At 36.8% G+C, this 24101-nt stretch overlaps 1 protein-coding gene across 1 annotated transcript in view; it reads right to left on the bottom strand.

Moving 5' to 3' along the window:
* Positions 1–24101, bottom strand: part of gukh (GUK-holder) — a 93483-nt gene that overhangs the window by 10387 nt on the left and 58995 nt on the right. Inside the window, exons 3-5 of the mRNA XM_065235411.1 lie at positions 11531–11817; positions 11070–11318; positions 2483–4986 (exon numbers count right to left, since the gene is read on the bottom strand). Of these exons, the coding sequence (XP_065091483.1) occupies positions 2483–4986; positions 11070–11318; positions 11531–11817 (3040 nt within the window). The remainder of the gene's footprint in view (positions 1–2482; positions 4987–11069; positions 11319–11530; positions 11818–24101) is intronic.

Genomic DNA, 24101 nt, shown 5'->3' with positions numbered 1-24101 from the left:
TTGAATTTTTGTTTATTGAGACTTTGAAATTTGATCTTTTTATCTAAAATTGATAAAAGTGTAAGTTATTATTGTCCGTAAACCTACTGCATGCTAGACTCACAATTTTATATGATGGTTTTACCATCATTGCACGAAGGTTTGGATGCAGTAAAATCTCGCTGATTATAAAAACATTGTCCAATTAATAAAACAAGACAATTGACATCGTCTACGTATGGCTAAGGATCGAGTAGAGTGAAGACGACTTCTGCAGACAGAAGAGGACTCCTTCTTGATTCCAAATTCGTCCTATTTACGAGTTTCAATTACGTCCAAACGCATTGAAACGCCATTGGATTTTCTTCGTCATACGGATGATGGTAGAAAAAGCGAGTTCGCTAGGAGCGCTTCTTTTGTTTTGAGAACAATGAGTGTAAATATGCACACAATACGCTCTAACAGGCTTTGTGTTGTAGCTTGTGAACTAACGAATCGGTACAAACGTATTACTGATTTGTGCACGGTGAAATCATTGATTACACTAATGTTTTCTGCTCGATAGAACGGAAATGGACGATTTCGACGAAGTAGCGCAAATCTTTTCAGTACCAGCAAGTAGATTACGCTATTGGTAATTGTTTTTGAACATTCTTCGGCAACACATGCTTTGCTATGGCTGTAAAGAGCTCATACAGTGAAAACATGCCTAAATTCATGTAGAGGACACACTGAGATTGCAATATCAAAAAATTATTTGATTTCTGTCTAAATGAATTGTTTACATAAATTTTTCTCACATTTTCCATAAGACGAATCGATCAGATGAAACCCTCTCCGATTTCCATGTAACATTGCATATTTGTTCGCTCTGGATAATCTGTCAAATTTGTGCTGGAATTCGGTCATTTTGATTCGCACCTCATTTGTCAATGTCTTAATTTGTTGCTTGAAAAAGCATTTTTATGCGTAAAATTAGAGTAATCGTTATTGATGTTATTGAATATTGAATATCCCGTGTTTTTTTTCCAGGATATGTATCTTGAAATTTCCTAATATTTCCAGGTTTTATAGGTTTTTCTATGGTGTTCATGGCATTAGACATTCAGTATATGGAAACACCCTTTCTAACTTGTGGGCTCTACCATACGTCAGAAAGGGTTACAGAATTGCCCAGTAGCTTTCTCAAAAAAACGTTTAAATAAATAATGAAGCAGTTTCATTCAAAACTATCTCGGTTATCTCGCAGTGTATTATTTAATCAAAACATGTCTAGCCTTGAACCATTGTATTAACGCTTCATATTCTACTGAATTTTTTCCTTAACATTAATTCCTATTAATTTGTTTTTGCATCGTGCCTTTATCAACAAATTGGATATTGTAAAAGATATCACCAGCATTTCAAAATTTTAAATCTCAGAACTGAAAAAGCTGCGAAATAAGAAAGATATGATCAATTTAAAAATTCGATTTTCATGAAAAATTCAGCCTATTTCTTATTGAGTCATTCTACGAACATTTTCACCTGGTAAAATGGCGCGAAAGCTGTGAAAAGAAGACTGATACTGCATACATTTTTGCACTTATTTGTCTTTCTACTACTCAATGAAAGTCAAAAAATAAATCTTTTTAAACTACTTATTTGTACGTAGTATGTTTAAAAATATCTCACTACCAATGTTTCGGCATGTATTGTGGAGCTATTAATTTATGAACAATGTAATTTTTTCAATCTATATTTTACTTTTTTCACCAAATATCAGTTGAATTATCATTGCTTGTTGCACTGAAGCTCAAAACTCTGGCCCGGTGTTGCCCACTGTCCAAGGGGACAGTCAGCTTACTGGGCGTTAAAGGTATTGCGAAACTTCTTCTACAACTGCTGGGAGTTGTTGGCATCAAATCACGCAACACAACATCCAACTCATCGTCATTATCCTCAACCGTATTATTATCTAACTCGGTCAAGCTGCCCTCCGTTAGGATGCTAGTTTTGGTGCCATCCTTCTTCTGTAGCCCGAATACCTCATCGGATAGATTGAGCAATCTTTCAAATGAACGAGCAATAGATTTGCTATCCTCGTCCAAATCGACATCACTGATTTCTTCGTATCCATCGTCCTTGTCGCTATTTTGATCATGCGAGTGAAAATGTTTGCTATCCTTTTTCATCAGTAAGGACGAGAACAATTCATCTCGTTTATTTACATCCATCTCAGTGAAAACATACGAGCTCGTAGCAGCGATATCGATTTTGGGTGAGTTTGCATTCCTGTAGCTATCCCTACGTTTGACGGCAGAGTTGCTATTTAGGTCAATGTCCTTATTACGTCTGATGAGATGAGTTTGGTGCGTTTTACGAGAGGGAGAATTTTGCGTCTTAAATGAAAGAGAGAGCGTCTGCGGGGATGGCCGCGCGGAGGGAAAAATGATGTTCCTAACTTTAGGCGAAGTACCTACTATTCTAGAGACGTTAATCTTTTGCGATTTTGGATGCTTACCTGGTTGCTGGTGCTGTATGGTTGTTGGTTCCATATAGTGAATTGATTGCGGTTTCGCAGACGGTGATTTTGCTTCCTGTACATTAACGTAAGCACCCTTCAGAACACCGGAGGACATGATGTGTGACGCTGCGGATGATTTATCTACTTCCTGTGCGGTACTGTTGTTTGGATGGATAGTGGCTATGGGAGCCATACGCAAGGATGCCACACTATTGCTGTTATTATTACTGTTACTGTTGGTGTTGACGATTGCTTTTGTTTTCAATGCAGATTGCGATATCACTGGTTTCACTACTATTGGTTTCCTGTTCGCTAGACCACCACTTAGCAATGGAGATGCAACAACAACGTTTTTGGCATTTTCTGCAGATGCTGCTGGTGATGCTGCCTGAGTTGTAGTATTTGTAGTAGGAATGTTTGTCGTCGGTGCTGGTATTGTATTTACGTCTTTCACAAATGGACCCGGCGCGAAGGTCGTGTGCGCACCTTTTCTCCTCTTCAGACTGTCCGAACTGTAGATAACCTTGCCGTGCGCATCCAGTTTCACGCGGGCACCCCTCTTCGAAGCATGTTCGGCACTCTCTCCGGCAGTGACCGCTTCCCCTTCCGTAACAGAAGAGTTTGCTTTTCCGCTTCCTCGAGGAGGGGTGTTTTTATTTTCGGCAGAGAGAACATTGCTCTCGCAGCGTATATTGCACGGTAATTCATTCAAAGATACGTATTCGGTTTCCTCGTTGAGATTTCCCGAGAGAACCGTGGCCAAATTGCGTTTTACCACATCGTTTGAATAGTAAACACCACTGATGTGGTGAGTTTTCTTGGCAATTTTCACGTCGGCAATACGAACGTATTCTCCAGTTACGTCGTAAACAGGTTCGGCGCTGTTGTTTACATTATCCGACATTGAGGAATCCTTGCTGGGTGATTTTTTCAGCACCCCCTTCAACCTGCCAAACATGCTGTTTAACGGCTGCAAAGCATTTTTTCTTACACTGCTAGAGTCCTTTTTAGATTCTACCGATTCGTTTTGCACCGTTTCGTTTGGTTTCTCCTTCTTTCGTTTCAAGGAACCGTTTTCATCGTCGCTGTTTGTGGGCGTAATGATGCACATCGACGGTATTCTACTAGTGTTGATTGTGGTCTTTTCTCGAATTCTTTCAATTCGGTCAACGCACTCGAGATCCGATGATTCGGAATACTCGAATTCAGAACAACTTCTCACTCGTTGTGTTGGGCTTGAATTAGCATTCGATTCAATCGGAGACGAGCTCGTATTATTACCACTATCGGGTGACTCAATTCTGTTTTTCTTGCTTTCCTCTTCCTTGTGAATCAAGGCAGCTACTTCTTTCTGCAGTAGATGGCCATTACGCTTAATAGTGCCGGTTCTCTCCAGCGTACTTCCGACGGTGCTACTCGAATAGCTACGTTCTAGTGTTCCATTACTCGCCGAGCTGTTACTGCGATTGAGCTTCGTGAGTGAGCTCTTCCGTTCCGGCACAGTCGGGCCGATCAAGGAATTACGATGACCATCGGCCAGTACTGTACATATCGTTCCCGCAGAACTGGTTGTCGTTGATGTGGAACCTCGTCCAAATAGCTCATATTCATTTTCCGGAGAAATTACCGTTTGATTACCAGAGCTCTCGAACGAAGTCGTACTCGACAAGGCAGTTGTCGAGTGCATCGGAGTTACAGGTTCCTCTTCTTTCAGAGTTTTCAAGCCCGAATCAACATGGAAGGATGTATAGTAGCCTTCGGTGTCACACGAGTAGACCGAACTGGTTTCACCACCCTCGTCGTGATAGTCGTACATTTGTAAATCCGGTGTAGCTGTACCTTCACTTGTAACACTGCTAGAAGCAGAAGTATTGAGAAATCTACGCCGGCTTATGATGGAACTAGGAGGCCCGCTGGAGATTGTGTGATGATTGTGGTTCAGTGATGTACTAGAGGCACTTGATTTCGGATGAGTAGTGGTAGTTATCTCACTACCAATCGATGTTCTCCCTGATTCGGAGCTAGCACTCCAATTTCCACTGGATGAATGGGGTTCATCCTTGTTACCAAGCGCGGTACGGCGCTGTCTTCGGATGGAAGAGGACTCACGCAGCTTTACAGGGTTAATTGAAGCGGGCATGCTAGTGGTGGCGCTGGTGCCGGAAGCGACAGTTATACTTCTCTCTGACGAAGAGTAGGAAGGCTTTCGTTCGTGCGAAAGTTTTGTATCTTTGTCAGAGATTTTGCGTTTGCTGTTTCTGGTCGTATCAGAGATATTGAAGTCATCAATATCTTGTACTTTGTCTTTTGAGTCGCGGTTAATCATCCGTAGTCGGTTGCGGCCCCACTGTTTGAGGGAATTAAAGTGTGATAATTTGGTAGTGTGTTTGGATGTGTTGTCTGCAGAGGATGTCGTTGGAGAATCTTTCTTGAGTATGTCGCTTGATTTGCTACGAGGCACCAGGTTAGTAGTGACAGTAGAGGAGGTAGTGACTTCGTCCCTGTTGAAGAGAGAGATTAAAAGGGTGGCATTGATTAGCAAATGACTCCAGTATTGCGATAGTTTTTTTTAGATGGAAGGAAGTATCTAACATTGTGCATAGTGAGCGTTTGGAACTGGAAATGCATGCTTATTCAATACTAATTGAATATGCTCTAATGATGCTTGTTACAGTTTACTATTAATGAAAATATGTACGCATTTTTTTTGATAGGGTCTTTTCTAGATACTCGTGCTCAAATATTAAGACTTTGTGGATTTAGCTTTTACCAAAACAGATGTTTATTAAGAATGATATTTTATAATTATTGCATTGCCTATTTATTCAGGTAATGTTGCAAGTAAAAAGAAATACACAGCTAAAAAATCTGAATTTTAAATGTTCACGTAAACTTGTATTTAATTTCAAGCCAAGGAGCAACTTGTAGGCAATGCTTTTCGTTAGATGTCTCAGGACTGTACACAATTTATAATGAAAATTTTAAAAAATGTAAACTTATACGATATGTGACGCTCCATTTATGTGCATCATATTGAGCAGAAATTTACACTATTATTTTGAATTGTGTATTTATTCTTTGGATATTGCATCTCAAGACGGACTTCCATAGTCATTAATTGAGAGCGTGCTAAACATGTACCTTTTTTTGTATTCGTTCATTGTGTAAAAAATACAATTATACTTTTGCCTAGAGATGTTGTTAAATATTGCAACCAGCTGCTTTCGTGCCTTTACTGAATACAGAGGCTTATATGGGTTTGGAAAGTAATGTACACGGTTTTGCTTTCAATAAGCTTATTATGATTTAAATGCTCAAAGCAAAACTTGCCAATCTAATTTTTCATATTTCCAGCATTTCATATTTTAAAGCCAATCGGAATGTTTCAGTTTCACAGCCCTCAATTATTGAATTATCGGTTTTGTAAAGCTAACGCGATAAACGAACTAGATTAAAAAAAAATCCTCAATTTATTCTCGGAGTTTTCTTTGCAATAATCATTGCATGATCTGTATAATTTTCCCTCCACAGTCATAAGGATCATCTTTTAATTTGTGTATTTTTGATGAATCTATCTGACAAATTAAAAATTAATCAATTATCAAAACTAAGAATGGATTTACATTCCCACTTTTCAATCTATTTCTGGACTGAACTCTTGGCTAAACTTAACTTTAAAGCACCTGGATGGTTTACAGGAAGAATGAACTTTTTCAACGTTTTCTCATCCCACAAAGTACGGACAAAATAACCTGCTAGAAGATTGTTGTCAGTTGTGTACAGGGTTGTTAATGACCTTAGCGTCCGTTAAAGTCTTCAATGCGAATTCCCATTGTAGATGAGTGAAGAATTTTAAGTAAATGGTGTTTTTTTTAAATATATTTTTAGTCAATATTTTGATGTTAGTTAAATTAGGGTAGACCCTAAACGCTAAGCAAAGGTTGGATTTATTACAACGTCTGCATAAGTTTCATACAACAAATGTAATGAAAGTTTTTTCAGAATGCATATTTTTGCATAAAACCTTGCACGAGAGGATTTTCTAGACGCAATAAATTTGAGAAAACAAACTTTGGTGGAAAATAAGTTAACATAAGAATTGCAAAATAATTTTAAAAACCTTCCGGCGTTCACTTTTAATAATCTGTTCATGTCGCGAAACATTTCAAATTCTGCATGCTTTTCATGCAAGTCTGAAATAAAATTTTACGTTGTACAAATAAAAAAGAAAAAGATTTAAAATAATTTTTATATTGAAGGAATGTACTTTTGTCTACTGCACTTGAAATACTACTGGAGCAAATTTGGTTTAAATCATTTAATTTCTTTTTGGAAAAGGCTTTTTTTTTTTTACAAAATTCGTCTGTAAATTTTCAAATAAAAGAGATAGCAATTTTATTATTTCAAAAACCTGTGCACCGTTAAATGTTCTATTAGTACCTAGAACAAATAATTTGCGAGAAATCAAAAATTTAATCTTCATAAACAATTTTCAATGTGTCCACTTACCTAACTTATAGAATAAAACGTGAACCTTTCGAGATTGAAAATAATTTCATCAGCATAGTTGCTTCGAATGTGTTAATCTACTGCTTTTTTAGAACATTGTGCTGATCTATCCCATAATTAGGGTTGCCCTAATTGTTAGTGAATATTTTTTTTGTTCTTCGCGATAGACTGACTGTACAAAAATGTAGTAGGGGACATTCGTACACAAGCACCCCCTAGGTAGAACGCACCAGCTGACTTTCATTTGTGTTTTTCATGGCCTTTTCGTAGCTTTTTTGATGACTTATCAAGCAGCGCTCGAAATCCTGGAATTGGATTAAAAATGCCAAGAAAAACTCAAAATAAAATGAATAGTGCGTTCTACCTCGGGGATGCATTATGTTCCATTGTCCCCTACGATATGTTTGAAATAACTCTCATTTTTAACTTTGAGAAATTTGGATGGTGCACAGCTTTGCTGAAGTAACAAAATTGCTATCTTATGATTTGGAAATTTATGTACGATTTTGATTAAAATATGACTTTTCCAAAAGTGATTTGAATAATTTAACCAAAAATACTCCCGAAATGTTTTTACCATAGATAGATAAAGGTATAATCTGCAAAATGCAAATTGTAACATAAAAGTCCACTGGCACAATTTTTAGAAATACAGTTTAAACATTGTAAACATTAAAAAGAGCGTATTTTTCTAAAAAAAATCGTTTACAACGCTTCATAAAAAAAAATAGGTAACCACTTTGTGGCTTCAGCAAATATATTTTCTTCCAAAAATTGTTTCTGGCGCCAGGAATGCAGCTCCCACAACTGGATTCTACCTATCGACCCATCAACTCATGGACCGGAGACCAACGTATTTACTTCCCTTCCTTCCTTCCATGATCAGAGATTTTATGTCTCAGGAAATATCGGTGGCGCCGACTGGGATTGAACCCAGGCCTTTTGGGGTGAGAGGCAATCACGCTTACCACTATACCACCGGCGCCGCTGTTATGTTATATTTGATTACAACAAATAATTAGAGTTAAATCAATGTGCGAAATTTTATTTTTAACTGATCATTTTGGGGACACCCTAACTTGCATGTTGAAAACAAGTATACAACACCATAAGAGATATATATGGACTACTTTGTAAACTATTGCACCAATAGAATTCCCCCTTATTTCACTCACATCAAAAGTTTGTCTAAAAATCATGTTAAAACTTTTCCCGAAGAAGACACCATTCACCGAAAACTAACGGTAAAGACATAATCATTTGTATCTTTCTAAAGACGGCTTTGAGATCATTGTGCCATTTATTAATGGGTTGTATTTGTAGGATCCAGCCCAAGTAGCACACATCTTCTTTAAAATTGCAGCAACTTGATTGTGGCTAAATTGAGTCATATAGCAGTTACCTCAGCAGGTTTGTAACAAGTGCACCACTAGGAAGGCGTAGTCGCATTCGAGAACAAGTTATCCTTTTTTCAACTCTATCAGATGTTGTTTCAAATATCGGAATAGTTTCCAGATGCACTGGAACTTAGGTTCAAAATATTGTTAAATTTGGAAATATGATATTCCCCGAATAAAAAATATCATAGTAATACAATACAACTTATTGCTAAAATCAATTGCTCACACCATAAACCCTAATAATTTAATTTTGGTGTATGATGTTGAATTTTATTGTAAAAACAATAAAATTCATCGATATATTCGGTATTGTACCACCCTTGTATCGTAAATAAGGATTTTATAATAAATTCTATGAATCATTTGGCATGTTTACGATAAAAACCACATTTTTTTCGAGTAATTTTATGGCTAACTTCATTTATTGTTCATTATGGTAAAATCATTATTATTAAATCTATCATTAGCATGTATAGTTAAAATAATGTTGTTGCTGTCTCTCATAAGATAAACTTAGCAAATGATGACTTGTGAACCTTATCTCGAACAATATAATTTATAATATATTTATATTTTGTATGGTTAATTTACAGTATTTGTTATCCGGGTCTTGGTGCTAATGAAAAATATATGATAATTTCGGTGCTCTGCGACTGACATATACGAGCGTAAGTTTTGACGTGCAATTCAGCACAATCAAGTGTACTATTCGTCGAGTAACGAACTTTTAATTTTACATAACATGTTTGATTACGTCTCATCCGATATGTCAAAAATGCATGATTGAATAATGTTAGATGTAATGCTACAAAAACTAAGGCCAATATTGATGGCATCGTTCCGCTTCGCATTTTCAGGGGCACAAATCTTGACATCCAGGAGTCGTGCAGTTCTGAAAATTAAACTCGGTACTTGTTTTTTACAGCAAACACTCATTGTGAGCTTCGTACATGAAGTAGATTGCCAAATGAGTCAAATAAATTGCAAAACGGTAATACAAATTGTATAAAAAAGGGATTCCGTCTCAATCGAACTCAATCGAACTCAATCGAGTAATTAAAGTGAGTATAAAAAAAATCAAAAGACATGTTAATTTTCAAACCTATCCTTGCACGATCAAACCCACGGCAGTTTTTCAGATTTTTGATGAAAATAAACTAAATTTAAAATTTAAGGATGTCCGCAACTGGTGGTGCAGATTGTCTAACATAAATTTTTTAAATACGGTCAAAGAAATCCTCTCTTCAATATTACGTGAAATTATTCTTAGATTTTATCCATGCCCTTTTCACGTAACATTTAGTTATGCGGTTCTTACGTAGAAGCATCGACTTTGGAAAGCTTCAACGTCATTAGTTACTGTAGATTTTATGTAATTTTTTAGTTTTTTTGGTATTTTTTATATTGAGGGAATTTCATTTATATTATTTCGTGCTAGTACCGTAATGTACCGAATTCCAGATTATTATGCTATTTTGCGCATAGTAGGCAGTGATAACCAACTTTTAAAAGAGTCTGGACTAATTGTCTGGATTTCGAGTCTTTACGGTATCAATAGATAACATTTTCAATCAGATTCACAACAGCATAGGAAGAATATATAAAAAGTTTACTTCGAAATTTACTGTGTTCTTTTAGCTTTCCCAGGATCAATAGTCTAAATAATAACATGAGCTGCCTTTTCTCCAACTAGACCACATAAAACAAAAAAATACAGATCTTTAACAAAAATCCCCTCTCTACCCTAAAGGGAAAAAGGCCGTAAATTCCATCCTCGGTTAGTTGCAAATGCCTTCAGTTGTGTTTTACTCACTATAATGAAGGTTTTTGAATTTAACTGAATTTATCAGTAAATGCAACATAGGCATTATTGAAGGCCTTTTTCCTTAACAAGACCAAATCTAAAGTAAATCTCTCATTGATTGATCATCTTTTTTCTGGACTTGATGGAATAATTTGAAAGAAAATAAAAATGAATTGATTTAGAAACATGGTAGATTCAAGAAATGACCCTTAGAATTTTTCGTTCTAACAAAAAGATGCGTAACAATTGTATGTAAAAAACGGAAACTCATCGCTTAAAAAACAAACGCGCAGTCACAGATCAAAGCATTCGAAATACTGGAGTTTTCAAGACAATAACGAATAAATTTACAGGATAATGAAAACATGACATAAATGCTCATCCACGATATAGGAACATTACGTTACCGAAACACATGCAACATCAATGGCGTTAAACATCCAACAAACAGGCATATTAGGTTTAAATGATATGAAACGCATACACATTTAGCATTTACCACACGCAAAAATCCTATCATCGTCTTGTCATGCATTTCTGACTTGGCGTTTCTGGCGGCAATGAAAAAAGTGAGGTAATGAAACCCACGAGCATGATCGTTATGAATTGTATGTAGGTATGTATGTGAGAATGATAACGGAAAGCAAGTAAAATTTTAGCATAGACGTATAGTTTCTGGTAAATTTTGAATATATTGTAACCAAGGTAACGATTCATCAAATCTGACTAGTTTTGCACACGAATTTCGTTTTATGCTCCAGGCAAATTTCGTTCTTTCATGTTTGTGGGCAATAATTATATAACCGCCAGTCGTTTGCGGTTTTTTTTTCTCCACCCGTATTCTATTCTGGATCATGCAGTTTTGACTTACCCATTGTTAACCACTTCCGCAATTTCCTTCTGGTCCGTTCCAGCGATCGTATTTCTTCGTTTCCCTCTCGATCGTCGCGGTCTAGACCGTCGTCGTATTGTGTCACCGTCGCTTCCATCTGGCTGACCGCCAGCACTGGCTTCAGCCTGTTCGGACGTTGACACGAAATGTAGTAACGATTTCCTGGTGGCACACATCCTATCGAAACCACGGCCGGAGGTGTCCACTTTGATGGTTTCGGCGGGAAATCTGCAAGAAGTAAAATGTGTTTTAGATTGTGGTTTTGATAGGCTGAGAAAGGGAAACGATTGAAAGAAAAAATGAATTTATATATGATAATATTATAAAAATATCACAATGTAGTTAACATGGCGTCGTTCACTGTTTTTAGATCAATAGCTGAAACATTTGTCATAACTGCAACTCCTATCCCAATAACCATAGTAAAAACCACAACATACTTGAGTGCAATCATCTGGCACTGTTCCTCCGGTGAAGGTAACCTATGGTCCAGTGGTGTGTCCTGTTCTCGAACCAATCTTGAACTGCTATCCACCATGATGATGTCATCGGTTTCGTCGAATGAAGTGCTCGTGCCAGCCTGATAGGACGGAGAAGCATTTTGGGAAGCATTCCCCAAAATCAGAGAACCATTGCCTGTCAATCGTACGGTACAATCCGGAGGAACTGTTATATCACCGATTGCTTCAAACGAGGTCCATTTTCTTAAGTCCTCAACCGCGGAAGGCTGCAAATAAAAAAGAAATGGAAAAATCTAATGAGTAACTATTAAATAAGCCGAGGCCGTGGGCTAAACGATTACAAGCAAAATTGATCTGTCCTTCAAACTCTCTGCATGAACGAACACGACTTTAACTCTATTTCATGGTATCGTAATCCATGAAGGAATCTCCCGAAGCATTTAGGTGACGATTAATGGTCGCAATCAATTTCAAGGCAAACGTATATAATTTTGCTCTAATCGTTTCTTTGCGACGGTGGTCATGGGAGTTGGAAATTATAAACCGCGCACGTCTGGCGCTTTAATTATCGCACCTTTTTTCATACTTTGCAACCACCGGTTGGATTTAACTCACGTATCCTCTCTAAATCATAACGCAACGAGTTGGTCGGGATCGGAAACATTATGTGGTGTGAAACCGGTAGCATACAATCGAATCAATTACGCTTGATAACATTGTGTTCGCAAATGTTCAAAGCAAATATGGTTTCATTGCCATCGATGCTTGGATGGAAATAATTATTCGGATAATAAACATAAGCTATAATTTAATTAAGTTATAATTTTGGACCTTTTGTTCTTTTCCTTTAAAAAATTGAATTGAAAAAGTCGGAAGACTTTTAAATAATATTATGTTATTAATAAAGTAATGAGCTAATTAATATTAATTAATGCAAATCAACTTAATTATTTCAACAATAATTTTAGACAAAAACAAATCACCTTGTGAAGGTTCCATACACAAATATTGCATTTGAAAAAGTTTCTCGTTATAAACATACGCTACAAGTAATCCCTAGAGTAACATTTATTTAATTTCAATCACTGAGCCATGTCCGAGAGTTTTTAGTTTTTTCATTCAAAAATAGATTACAATGAACATAGCTGAGCCTCAACTTGAGGATAAACTCAAAAAAACGTCAAATGAAGTAAGATGGGACAAAAGTTAGAGTGGAGCAAAAGTTCGTATTGAGGTTTTCGACGCCTGTGCAAAATAAAACTCATTGTTTTGGCACTTGTTTGAAAAGTCTTACAGAGCCAGATTTTCCCATTGGAGGTATTTCCGAATATTTATTGGCAAAAGTGTGTTTCAGGATGGTAATTAACATAACATTAATACCATTTGTACCATCTCTGGGAGAGTACAACAAAAAACTTCAATAGAAGCCATTCCATAGTAAAACGATTTCGCAGAAAATGGTAGTTTTGTGGTTCAAAAGTCGATTTTTTTTTTAAATTGGGATTTTGCATTGAAAAGCATTGATTGTAATTGTTTTTTATGGTATTCATGGTTTTTAATAACAATTATTTTTAATTACCTTTCATTTGATATTTTGATCTTTGCAATCGGCTCAGTGGTTCAAAAGTTATGATTTTTTTAAATAGTATTTTTATGCAAAAAATCGATTTTTTTGAAAAGGTAACCCTAATGACAAAATAAAAAAATATGGTCTAATATTTTGCAATAAGGAACAAAACTACCAATTTTTACGAAAATCTGAGACCCCTATATCGTTTTGTTATGGAATGGCTGTTTCACTAAACATTTTATTTCAGGGCTTTATTACGATTTTATTGAAGATGATTTTAGGGGTATCAAACTTTTGATATGCCCTCAGGAAGCTGGAATTGCCTATAGTGGGACAAAAGTTCGAGTGATCGGGGCAAAAGATCGAATCGTGTCCCAAACTAATGTAATGATTCACAAATGTCTAAAATACATTTATTTATAGAGATATACAGCTTATATACAGATACAGCTTACGACTTAAAGAATCTTAAATAAAGAAAACCAACCAACCACCATTTATTTATTCTATATAATTATAAATGGAGCAGAATGTGACAAAAATGTCGAACAAATTGCGAACTTATTGCATTTATTGTGGAAAAACACCATTTTTGAGTGAATTACGTTGTTCACCGAGTTCTAACAATATGTGGACACAAACATGTGGTTTATGTATGTCCTTCACACCATCACACCATCACACCATGGGGTGTTTAAAAATTTGCAGTGGCATTAAGTTGCGAACTTTTGCCCCATTGCTGAAACGGTTTTGGAGTTCGGTCTGAACACTCTTCAGATAAAATTATTCTAGCTACGGATGGACTGAAAATTCATTACTGTTATGTAAGTGAAAGTTGCGAAACCTAAATGAGTATGGAATTAGCTTGATTCCAAATGATTGTAGTTTTGGGAAATTTTAATTTTTTCAACTAAGCTTGAACTTCTACTGCACCTTATTTTACACATTCTCATGAGTATATTGCTGTTGATAATATAAAACCGATTGCTTTTAATGCTTAGAAATCTTTTTCCGTAGGATAAGTGTCACTTGTCATAAATTTTAAACATTTTTATATTCAGTTATGGGCTTCACCACTTGTTCCTACGGTGACTTCTCTCTATATTTTCCTAATGTCCCAAGGCGAACCAGCCAATGGCTGAAAGCCTTGTATATAAAGGAAAAAAAAAAAAAAAAAAAATATTTTCCTAATAATTTGTCAAGTTTTTGCACAAGATCTAAGTGTGTCATGCTGATATACGGATGTTATGGTTTCTGTGAAATATTGAAAGCAAAGTTATCAAAAATGCAAAGTTTTTGGAAATAGACACAATGGACACTTAAAAATTAACCAACATCGTAGATCATCAACTTTTAGTAAAATGTTTGGCTAAAATTCAAGGAATCAACAATATCTCCAAATGACAAAATGATAAGCGATCAACGAACCGAATGATAATGCTATGTGGAAAGCAATATAATGTAATCTTCTTCCTTTTTTGTCATGACAAGCAACCCGTTCGACACAGCTCACTCGGGGCGGTAGAAGGAAACGAACAAATTGTTGGCAAGCTGCTTCACGAAGTAAAGCCGAAGATGATACACGTGTGTTAATTGGAATTTTTTTGTTATGTCTTTTCTCGATTCAGATCAAGCTATGTCCTCATCCATGTATATTGCAACAAAGCAGGCAAGCAATATTTCATCTTTCTACCACTCCGAACGAGCTATGTTACAGAGCGAGTTTGTCATGGTAGTCGTAGCAACCATTTTGTCTGTATCGTTAGCTACTTTATGTGTTTGGATTCGCTGCTAACAGTATTTTCTGGACTATAAAATATGTTTCCTGCATAAGAAACAAAAAAAATGTTCCGATTCGTTTAATTTTACGGATCGCTAGTGCCCATAGTCACCTGCTTTGTTCAATTCTATTATCATGAAACTAATTGGAAATTAAAGCTTATGAACTTTCACTTTTCTTGGTGCAGACTAGAAATACTCAGAGGGAGAGATGGGCGGAGAGAATGTTTTGAACCAAATGAACTGTCAAAATCTGCGCCAATCGAACATTCCAATTAGATTTTTTCCGAGGATTTCTTATTCTTACTAGAATAAATTTGAGAGTATTGCAATCGAACAGAAATTCAATCACCTTTATGTTTTGTGTGCTTCTCAAATTCAACTAGTTTTTAGCTGGGTACTGCGGACTCACTCAATGTGCTTGTCACTTGGGAGCCAGTCAGAACTGTCAAACGGGAGCCAAACATTCAGAAGCAACAAACTCAGTTACTGTTCATACCTCTCGTCAAGCATTGCAATCTCATAAAAATGATTCACACTTTTTCATAACACATTCTTAATTGTGAGCTCAAAGACAAAAACCAAAAACAATATTCTAACTCTATTGATTTAGGGGAAAAGTTGGCCTCAGCAATACCTTAACCTATTATCGTCAGGGGGGTAAACAACGTCCTTGGGAGCTCAATTTTGGCATGTGGATACATTGCGTTTCAGAGTAACTATTGGCCAAATTTGAGTGCTCTAGGACTTTGTTTACCCCCCTGACGATAATAGGTTAAGGTATTGCCGAAGAAAACTTTCCCCCTATTGATCTTCGTTGGTTAATGAATGGCACCAAGAAATGTGCAAAATATTGCGATGCAATCAATTATTATTTTGCACGTAAATCGAATCAAAAATACAAGTCATTTGAAATGCTAGCTTCTAGCAAGGGTTACGAAAAAATCCCGGCTGCCGAATTGTATTTTGTTTTCTCCGCCTATCTCTCCCTCTGAGTATTTCTAGTGCAGACCGGATTGGACTAGATTGGAGCGGAGTGGTAGTCGGGAATTGGTTCTAAATAAATAAAGCTCATTTTCTTTCTGTATGAACCGGTTAACTCCAAAAATTCTTTTTAGTGGTACTAACGACTTTGAAAATACCAAGCTATAAATATAAATTAGTATATTTTAACGGTTATCTTATGGTCTCTTAAGGGTTAATAATTTGATAAGCCTATAGGAACGTTGTTATTTTGAGCACATCCACAGTTATGTCCCGAGGATTCATGACTTAAGTTGTAATAGTGGTAAGAAGAGTTGGATCTCACCATGAGTGGAATAAGGTTGTTTAAATTCAGGTCTTGCTTTTTGTGCAAAGATAACTGAAATCAATTTCAGTACTCCTACAATACATCAGTATAGTGTGAATAAAAAATGTACAAAATTTGTCGTTGAGAGAGCAAACCACGTACTAGAAAGGCGATAGCCGTCACGCATAAAAGTATAAATGGCCTAGTGAAATTACACTTTCCCCCACAAAATTCAAGCGTCCTCCGAACCACAGCAGGATATGAATGAAGCAACAGTGCGTAGTTGTTTTCGCATGAATGAAGTTCCAAATTGTCCAGCTATAAAACATTCGCTTATGGCGGTTATGGGCAAAATTGCTGGTGTGTCACATGGCCAAGACAATTTGTATGTGCCATTGTGCCTTTTGTCTTACCATACCGCCACATCAGTGCTTTAATGTAGAGGTAAGGTCATTTAAGAAAATAATAAAAGGGATGCCGTATCAACGAAAGCTGCCATACTCCCCACTCTTTACCATATTGTTGTTGCTGAGGTAGATGTTGTTTGGCCTAGCAGTGCGTTCGGTATGGGAAAATAAACCTCCCTGTGTGGAGGCAAATTAGTGTTGTTTGTGTAATTGCGTAAACGTGAGCCCAAGTTTACGCATCTGTAAGGGTTTGTATTCATTCGTTTAATGTTTTTTTTTACCCTTCTTACAAAGAAGGGTATATATATCGCTTGGAAATCCAGCTTTCGAAACGAGGTCCGTAGGGGTGCGTGTCACATACTATTCGAATCCGTTTGGCCAGATCGGAAAATGTTTGTATGTGAGTGTGTGTGTGCATGTGTGTATATGTGTGTGTGTTATTAAAATTGAGAGTCGTGTTTCTCGGCTACCACTGAACTAAATTGGACGCAAAAACCGCCAAACAAAAGGCACTATGGTCCCATAGAATATTTCTCAACTAATTCCAGAGATATGGCAGAAACAGGTTTCCCTTAATACGCACCTTAAGACTAGAAGGGACCTGAAATGTACCAACCATATCATACAACACCTAAAAACACATAAGAATTCAAAAACAAGATCTTCGGTGGCCACATTCAGTGTCCCCTTTCAAGAAACGAACCAGCATAAGGAAAAAACTGTCCATCCCGGATATGTTCCGAGTTGTTTACATATTCTGACCAAGGTTGCAAAGACTCATTTCAGCTAAAACAATGTTTTTCTAAATTATGAAATAATTAGATGCCATGATCAAATTTTGAATTGGTAGGATACAAGAAGAGGTTACAAAGAATGTGTTTGACATATTAAACCTGTTTATTTCACTTCATGAGAGTCACAATAAGCGATTTTTCACAAACTCACTCACTCACTCACTCACTCACTCACTCACTCACTCACTCAGCGATCAGCAAATCGCTGATTGTGAGTCATAGAAAGCAAAATTTACAGGTTTTATGTTTCCAACGCATACTTTGTAACCTCTTCTTGTAAGTTACAAGTAAAACATGCCATCATACCATCTTTTGGTTTTATTATTCCGAAAAACATTATTTTAGCTGAAATGACTCTTTGCAACCTTGATTCTGACTTGGCCAAAGCTCATCATTAAATCACATAAGAACTAATGTATAAAATCATTGGCGGTCATATTGAGTTCCCAGGCCCACATTGGTCACATCTGAACATGTACCAGTTACCTTCAGGAAATCCAAAACCAGCCTGAACCAAAATCTTTCATATTAAACATCAAATCACATGGTCGATCATATTTTGAAATGAACCAAAACTTATCTTGCAACGCATCATACCGTCATACCAAGAATATATCATCTACACAAGCACCGCGTACCACCGGGAATGTGGCTAAAATCTGAAGTAAACTAAAATCACATAAAATCACATCAACATTCAAATATATGATCATTTGCACCGGGCATGTTCCTAATGCTCCCTGTTAAAAATCTGCCATGTATATCGCATGAAAATTCAAACATAGACCCACACATCATTCAGAAATTATCTTCTTCTCCCTAAATGCAGACAAGAGCCATTTTTTCGTAAATTAAATAAGTAAGAAGGGTCATATTTCACCATAGGTGGATACGCTCTGGTTTATTCATAGTGTTTCATTGCATTGCATAATAAAACTTGCGTCTTTTCAGGGCCTGGCATTTTTGTGCATCTTATGTGAGCAATACTTTATCAACCAAAAATTGAGTAAACCGATGATATTGCATGTAAGAAGGTAAAGCAGTTGTTGGGGAAGGAAGAAAAGGTTCAAATAATGACTGTGTGAAATAAGAAGGGTAACAATGTTGCTCTACCTTTTCTGCTGAAGGTTTTCCTCGTAAAGTGCTTTTTTTTGCGCCCAGTACTTAATTACTGGTAAATTTGGTATCAAAGAGGCTGCAATTATTGCGTAAATTGCATGAGCAGTTCTTGTTTTTTTTTCTGTTTCATTTTAGCGAAGAATTTAATTAATTATTTTTTGAAAAGAATTGAACACCAAACACTCAACTCATTTTTCATCATACGGCATTTTCAATTCATCATATTTTCATTCCGTGTATTTAACAATATCGCTTCGTAAGGAAACATTCAATAATTATGTAAGCATTTAGTGGGCGAGTGGGTGTTTAAAATTTGCATACGAGGGAAAGGGTCTTAGAAATAGTCAACGTAAGAACGAATGGATCAATAGCAGAACATATAAATATTGCTGAAAGGGGGGGGGGGGGCAGGATGGGTTTTTTAGTTTTTATTACAAAGTTATATAATGGGGGGAGAGGGGATATTTCTTGTATTTCTTTTTGTAAATTTCTGTCTTTTATTGAGGATAAAAAAAACTCTTCAGCTACACTGTTCCTCGACTGCTTTTGTTGTACAACTTTTCGTCATAATCTTAGGTCTTGAAGCTCTTGCACTCCATTTTCCGGCACGTTTTTGAATTGTCACGGTAAGTTTCAGCTCAACGAGTTCAGAAAAAATATGTAGGTATGTGTTTGTTCCAATTTTTGGGTGACCTGTATCTCAGCAACCACTGGACACAACATGTACCAAATGGAAGGTATCAGATATGGCCGGAACATGTTCCGACGAATACAGGTCATGGGTCTTGAACCGGCCTGAAACGTGCTAAGCCCATCACGTGATACCATGAGCATGTTGAACATTAAAATTAATAATCAAGGTTTTTTTTTTTTTTTGTTTATTCATTTATTTGATAAGGCTCAACCGAATTAACTTTACAGAGCCGAGGATTCTTGGTCACTATACAATACATTTTAAAACTATAGTCAAAAGGTAAATACAACACAATAAACACTTTATCTTCCGCTATCCAAAAAGCCTCCTCCATCAGAACTGGAGCCGCTTCCAGTAGTTTCATTGTATGGCAAATTGTTGTACGCCAACGAGGGTCAGAGCGCGTCCATTCCAGCAATGGACGCAAAACGTGGTCAGCACTCACACACTCATCACGAAACGGTTGCTTTCCAAAGTCGACGACGCATCGACCGAAAGAACTGCTGATGAAGAACAATGAGGAGGACCACACAATGGTTGCTGCCGAGAAAACAGACGATCGCGTAGCACACATCGAGAGTGGCCTGCTTTTGTCGACAGCCGAGTGAACTGAAATAATCAAGGTTAATGGCAGTCAAACTAAGTGCCCAGGACAACATTCAACAACAATCGGAGTTCAAACCAGGAGTAGAGAACGCAGTAAGCACAGACGGTAACGCGGGTGGATCCCTTCTTTATGGGGCATTACGGATTCAGATCGGAAGCTGAACCATAATCCTGGCTAGGTTATACTATAGCTTTTTTTATTTTCTTTCTTCTTTCCTTTATTTAACGTCAGTCTCTGTTCCGCAATCTAGGACCAATCACTGACGTTCATCGACCATCCATGGACTGTAAACGAATGTGCAAGGAAGGCAGCTTCCACAACTGCGTAGGATATCGCACCCATTCAACACAAATGGGCCGGGACCAACGGCCTTACTTCCCTTCCGAATGAAGACGTGACCAGAGATTTTTATGCCTTAATAAAATCCTACCGACCTCGGCTGAGATTGAACCCAGACCCATTGGGGTGATACAGCAGTCACGCTTACCACTACACAACCGGCGCCGGCAGCAAAGACCCGATTTTGTTAGCCCCTTTTTTGAAAACCCATCCCATTTTTTAGTGTTTCCATTGAAGGTGAATGAGAAAAATGTGGAATTACGGTTATTTGAAGTAATTGAACGATAAAACTCTGATTCACGTGATTCCTCAAATAACTTAGAAGTTGATATTTTGAACTCAATAACCCCTTACATTAATCACTTACATTAAAAGGTAGCATACACAATATTTTAAAACTTTTCCGAAATAACCATTTACCTTTACGTGGTTTATCCATTTTTGTCTTCCTAAATATGGCCACTATTGTGCATCGGTTAGTTCGGAATCGCCCAGAGTAGGTATGGTGCCGTGGCAGCACAAAGCGTTGCAATAAAATATAGTCATTAGAGTTGAAAGCTGGAAGAACTCACTAGCGAAAATCAGATTAATTCTCGTTCTACACGTTATACATAGTGGCGGCAATAAATGCGTATTATAGCACATCATAGTCCGATTACAGAACACTTCTTCCGTCACTATGTATAAGTACACGGAAAGAAAAAAGTACGTAATTTTGAGTTCTTTCCACCCAGGTTGGCAGTTCCGTGCGTCAACCCAATTTAGAGTTCTAGCGCCTACTCAATATTGAGTTGTTGTCATTCACTCGCATGTAAACAGGATTACTTATTTTTAAGTTGTTTTCACTAAACGTCAAGTTCAAACTACTCAAAATTGAGTTTTACACAACTTACAGAATTTTACCTTGGCGCACGGCTGTCTAGTTGGGTGAATAGAACTCAATTTTGGGTTGGTTTGCCCTTTTTGTTTTTGACAAGAACAAGAGAGCAAGTGAGAGGCATCAACTCAAAAGTAAGTTTAAAGAACTCTACCGTTTGGTAGTTTTGGTTCTCCGTGTATAGAAAGAGAGTAAAATCGATTTTCGCTAATGGGATTTCGTGTGTTTCAGCTGTAACGACGCTAAAATTGAGTTATCCATTCATGGGTTGAAAATCCATGTGAAAATAATTGATACAATTTTTAACCCATCAATTTTTACCCACAAATCAGAAACAATTTTCCCTAGCAGCACACTGCCCAAGTAACCATCAAGCCCACTAATGGAAAATGTGAAATATAATGATGATGTAAGGCTGATATAAACATTTATACCCGTATATTGCAAAAAGGGGCCTTATCGAACTATTAGCAGGCTTGGTGGTTACTTGGATGTAAAGTTATGGTTACCTGTATGTAACTCATTCCAGTCACATTCAAGTTGCAGCAACTTATTGTGATAAATGTGTGTGGTTGTAGTAGCTCTTTCGTGGGTTAAAAATTTAATCCATGAAATGGATATCTGCACTGGATCTGGATAAATTTTTGTGACCAGAATAATTGAAAATAAATCATTCAATTTTGGGTCAACTTAATCATTATTTTAGGTACATCACGCTAGAAGAATAAACAAAAATCGACCGCATTACGAAAAGTGGTCAGGTTTTTACCACATATAACTCTGTAAATAACGGGTGGATTATGATTCTAAACTAGCCAATTGGAAATTTTGCTACAAATTTGTTAAACTGAACACTTTATTCATTTTCAATAGTTCACTATTGAAAATTACACTAATGTCCAACTGTTGCAATAGTCATCAAAATTATCATCGATTGCCTGCAAAAGCGCTTTCCCTAACACAGATTTCAAAATCAAATTCCATCTGGTCTCACTGAACGGTGTTTATTCAATCACCCTGTGTGGTCTGGTCAGTCGTCATCATCATCATCATCATCATCATCAGCAGCAGCAGCAGCAGTGCTTTTGGCGCATTGTTCTCCAGTACACAACGAAAGGCTGCCCGCAAGCAGCGAGCTACAGCCCACATGAGCGTCCATTCACCGAAGAAGAAAGAAGCCGTACCCGCTACTGATCGGAATTAGTACCTCTTCATGAGTCGCTGTGGGCCATCTATACCAAGCGCGTCACCCTCGTTCAAAACAACATTCAGTTCACCAGCCTCATCTCTATGTTGAACACCTTAATATCTCAGCATTACTCAACTCAACAAATTCTCGCAATGACCTTGTAAATGAACACTTGGAATTAAGGTAGGGTTTTCTCCAGGACGCTAAAAAAAGCAAAAAAAAAAAAAATCGCGAATCTTTATGATTGATCGCAAATATCCTGCGATTGACAAATTTTAGCAAGAAATTCCTACATTAAATTTTTGCTTTCTAATGAATAAACCAAAAACTCCGTACGTTTTGTGCACGATAATGCGTAATTTTGTCATAAGAAAACGAGGCGTTTCCGTGATGGGAAAAAATGGTTTCCCTAACACAGTCGCCCAATATTGATATCTAGCACGTAATCCTACGTCGAATCTATGGTCGTGTCTTGTATACAACCTCTACTTTAATTAAAGCAGCATCCATCTTTCCTGCGGTGTCCGTCTTTACCGACTTTCTCCTTTTTTTATTTTTTCATCGACTTAAAGTTTTTACAAGATTTTACCTAACTGGAAAAGAAAATTATCTTCTACAATAGTGGTGCTTAACTTTTTTAGAGAGACTTACCTTAGCAATGAATCATCAAAAAATGTACCCACTGATTTTCAAAGATCAAAGACCGAGATGATTGAAAAACGTGTAGAAAGATCAGCATCAAAGATCTAGAAGTGATCAAGGTCAGTTACGTTATGAGGACAAATTCCTGTATTACACAAGTACTTCATACATGACGAAGAATATTTATGCTTTTGAAACGTCATTGTATAGTTCAATAGTCTAATATAGTTTTTGGTTGGTGTAAATTAACAACCACTGTTTTTGGTTTATTCGTATTACTCAACGTTTCTGCCATTAAGGTTCAATTTACTTTGATGCATTTTTTAAAAATTCAAAAGCAGTTTTTTCGACGCATTATTTTAGATTGCAAAAAGCTCGCGTCATTTTGTGTAAAATATCAAAAGGAATCGAATAGTGCGAGCTTTTTGCAATCTGAAATATAATGCGTCGGAAAAAAACTGCTTTTGAAATTTTCCAAAAAGCATCAAAGTAAAGTGAACCTTAAGCGTATATTTATTTTTGGTTTCATTTCTCCCTAAAAATTCAGAGAAATTTAACTTATCAGGATGTTTCTGAAATCATGTTTTATGATTAATAAAATATTCAGAATTGATCGGTTTAGTTATGAGCTTGGTTAATAGACAAGTCTGCATGAAGTTTCAGTAATTTAAGTATAGCGTTGTTTTCAAGCATTGTTTTATAGTACAAAGACACAAATTATGTGGACAACTACTTATGTCAAAGCGGCACCGGTGGTGCAGTGGCAAGCATGACTGACCTCACCCTAAAGGGCCTGGGTTCAATCCCAGTTCTGAGGGATAAAATTTCTGATCTGAAGGGAAGGAAAGCCGTTGGTCCCCGGTCTATGAGTTGATGGGTCGATAGGTAGGGTCCAGGTGTGGAAGCTGCCTTCCTGGCGTCGGTAGCATTGGTACTCAGCACGGAAATCAAGATAAACGAAAAACAAATCAAGGAAGAAAAAACTACTTACAGTGTATCTCAAAATTAAGCGTACATCTGAATAGGCAGTTTTTTGAAAGACTGTCAGTAGATAGATTTTTGAAATCGTGGCTAGTGTTTGAACAACTATTTATTGGTTTATCAGCATAGCTTTGGACTTTACCGGCAGATTTTGTTTGAAGTTTGAAGGATTTCAGTAAAACGGTCGATTTTCTACTTTTTTCATATTAGGCAGATTTTAATAATATTAGCGGCATTTTAAAGATCTTTATTATGACTATA

The sequence above is a fragment of the Ochlerotatus camptorhynchus genome, unplaced genomic scaffold (genome assembly GCF_037179485.1).
Source record: "Ochlerotatus camptorhynchus isolate MF236.1 unplaced genomic scaffold, CSIRO-AGI_Acam_v1.1 ptg000482l, whole genome shotgun sequence".
Classification (NCBI taxonomy): Eukaryota; Metazoa; Arthropoda; class Insecta; order Diptera; family Culicidae; genus Ochlerotatus; species Ochlerotatus camptorhynchus.
The sequence above is the reverse complement of the archived record's forward strand: the minus strand, read 5'-3'. Positions and strand labels throughout refer to the sequence as shown.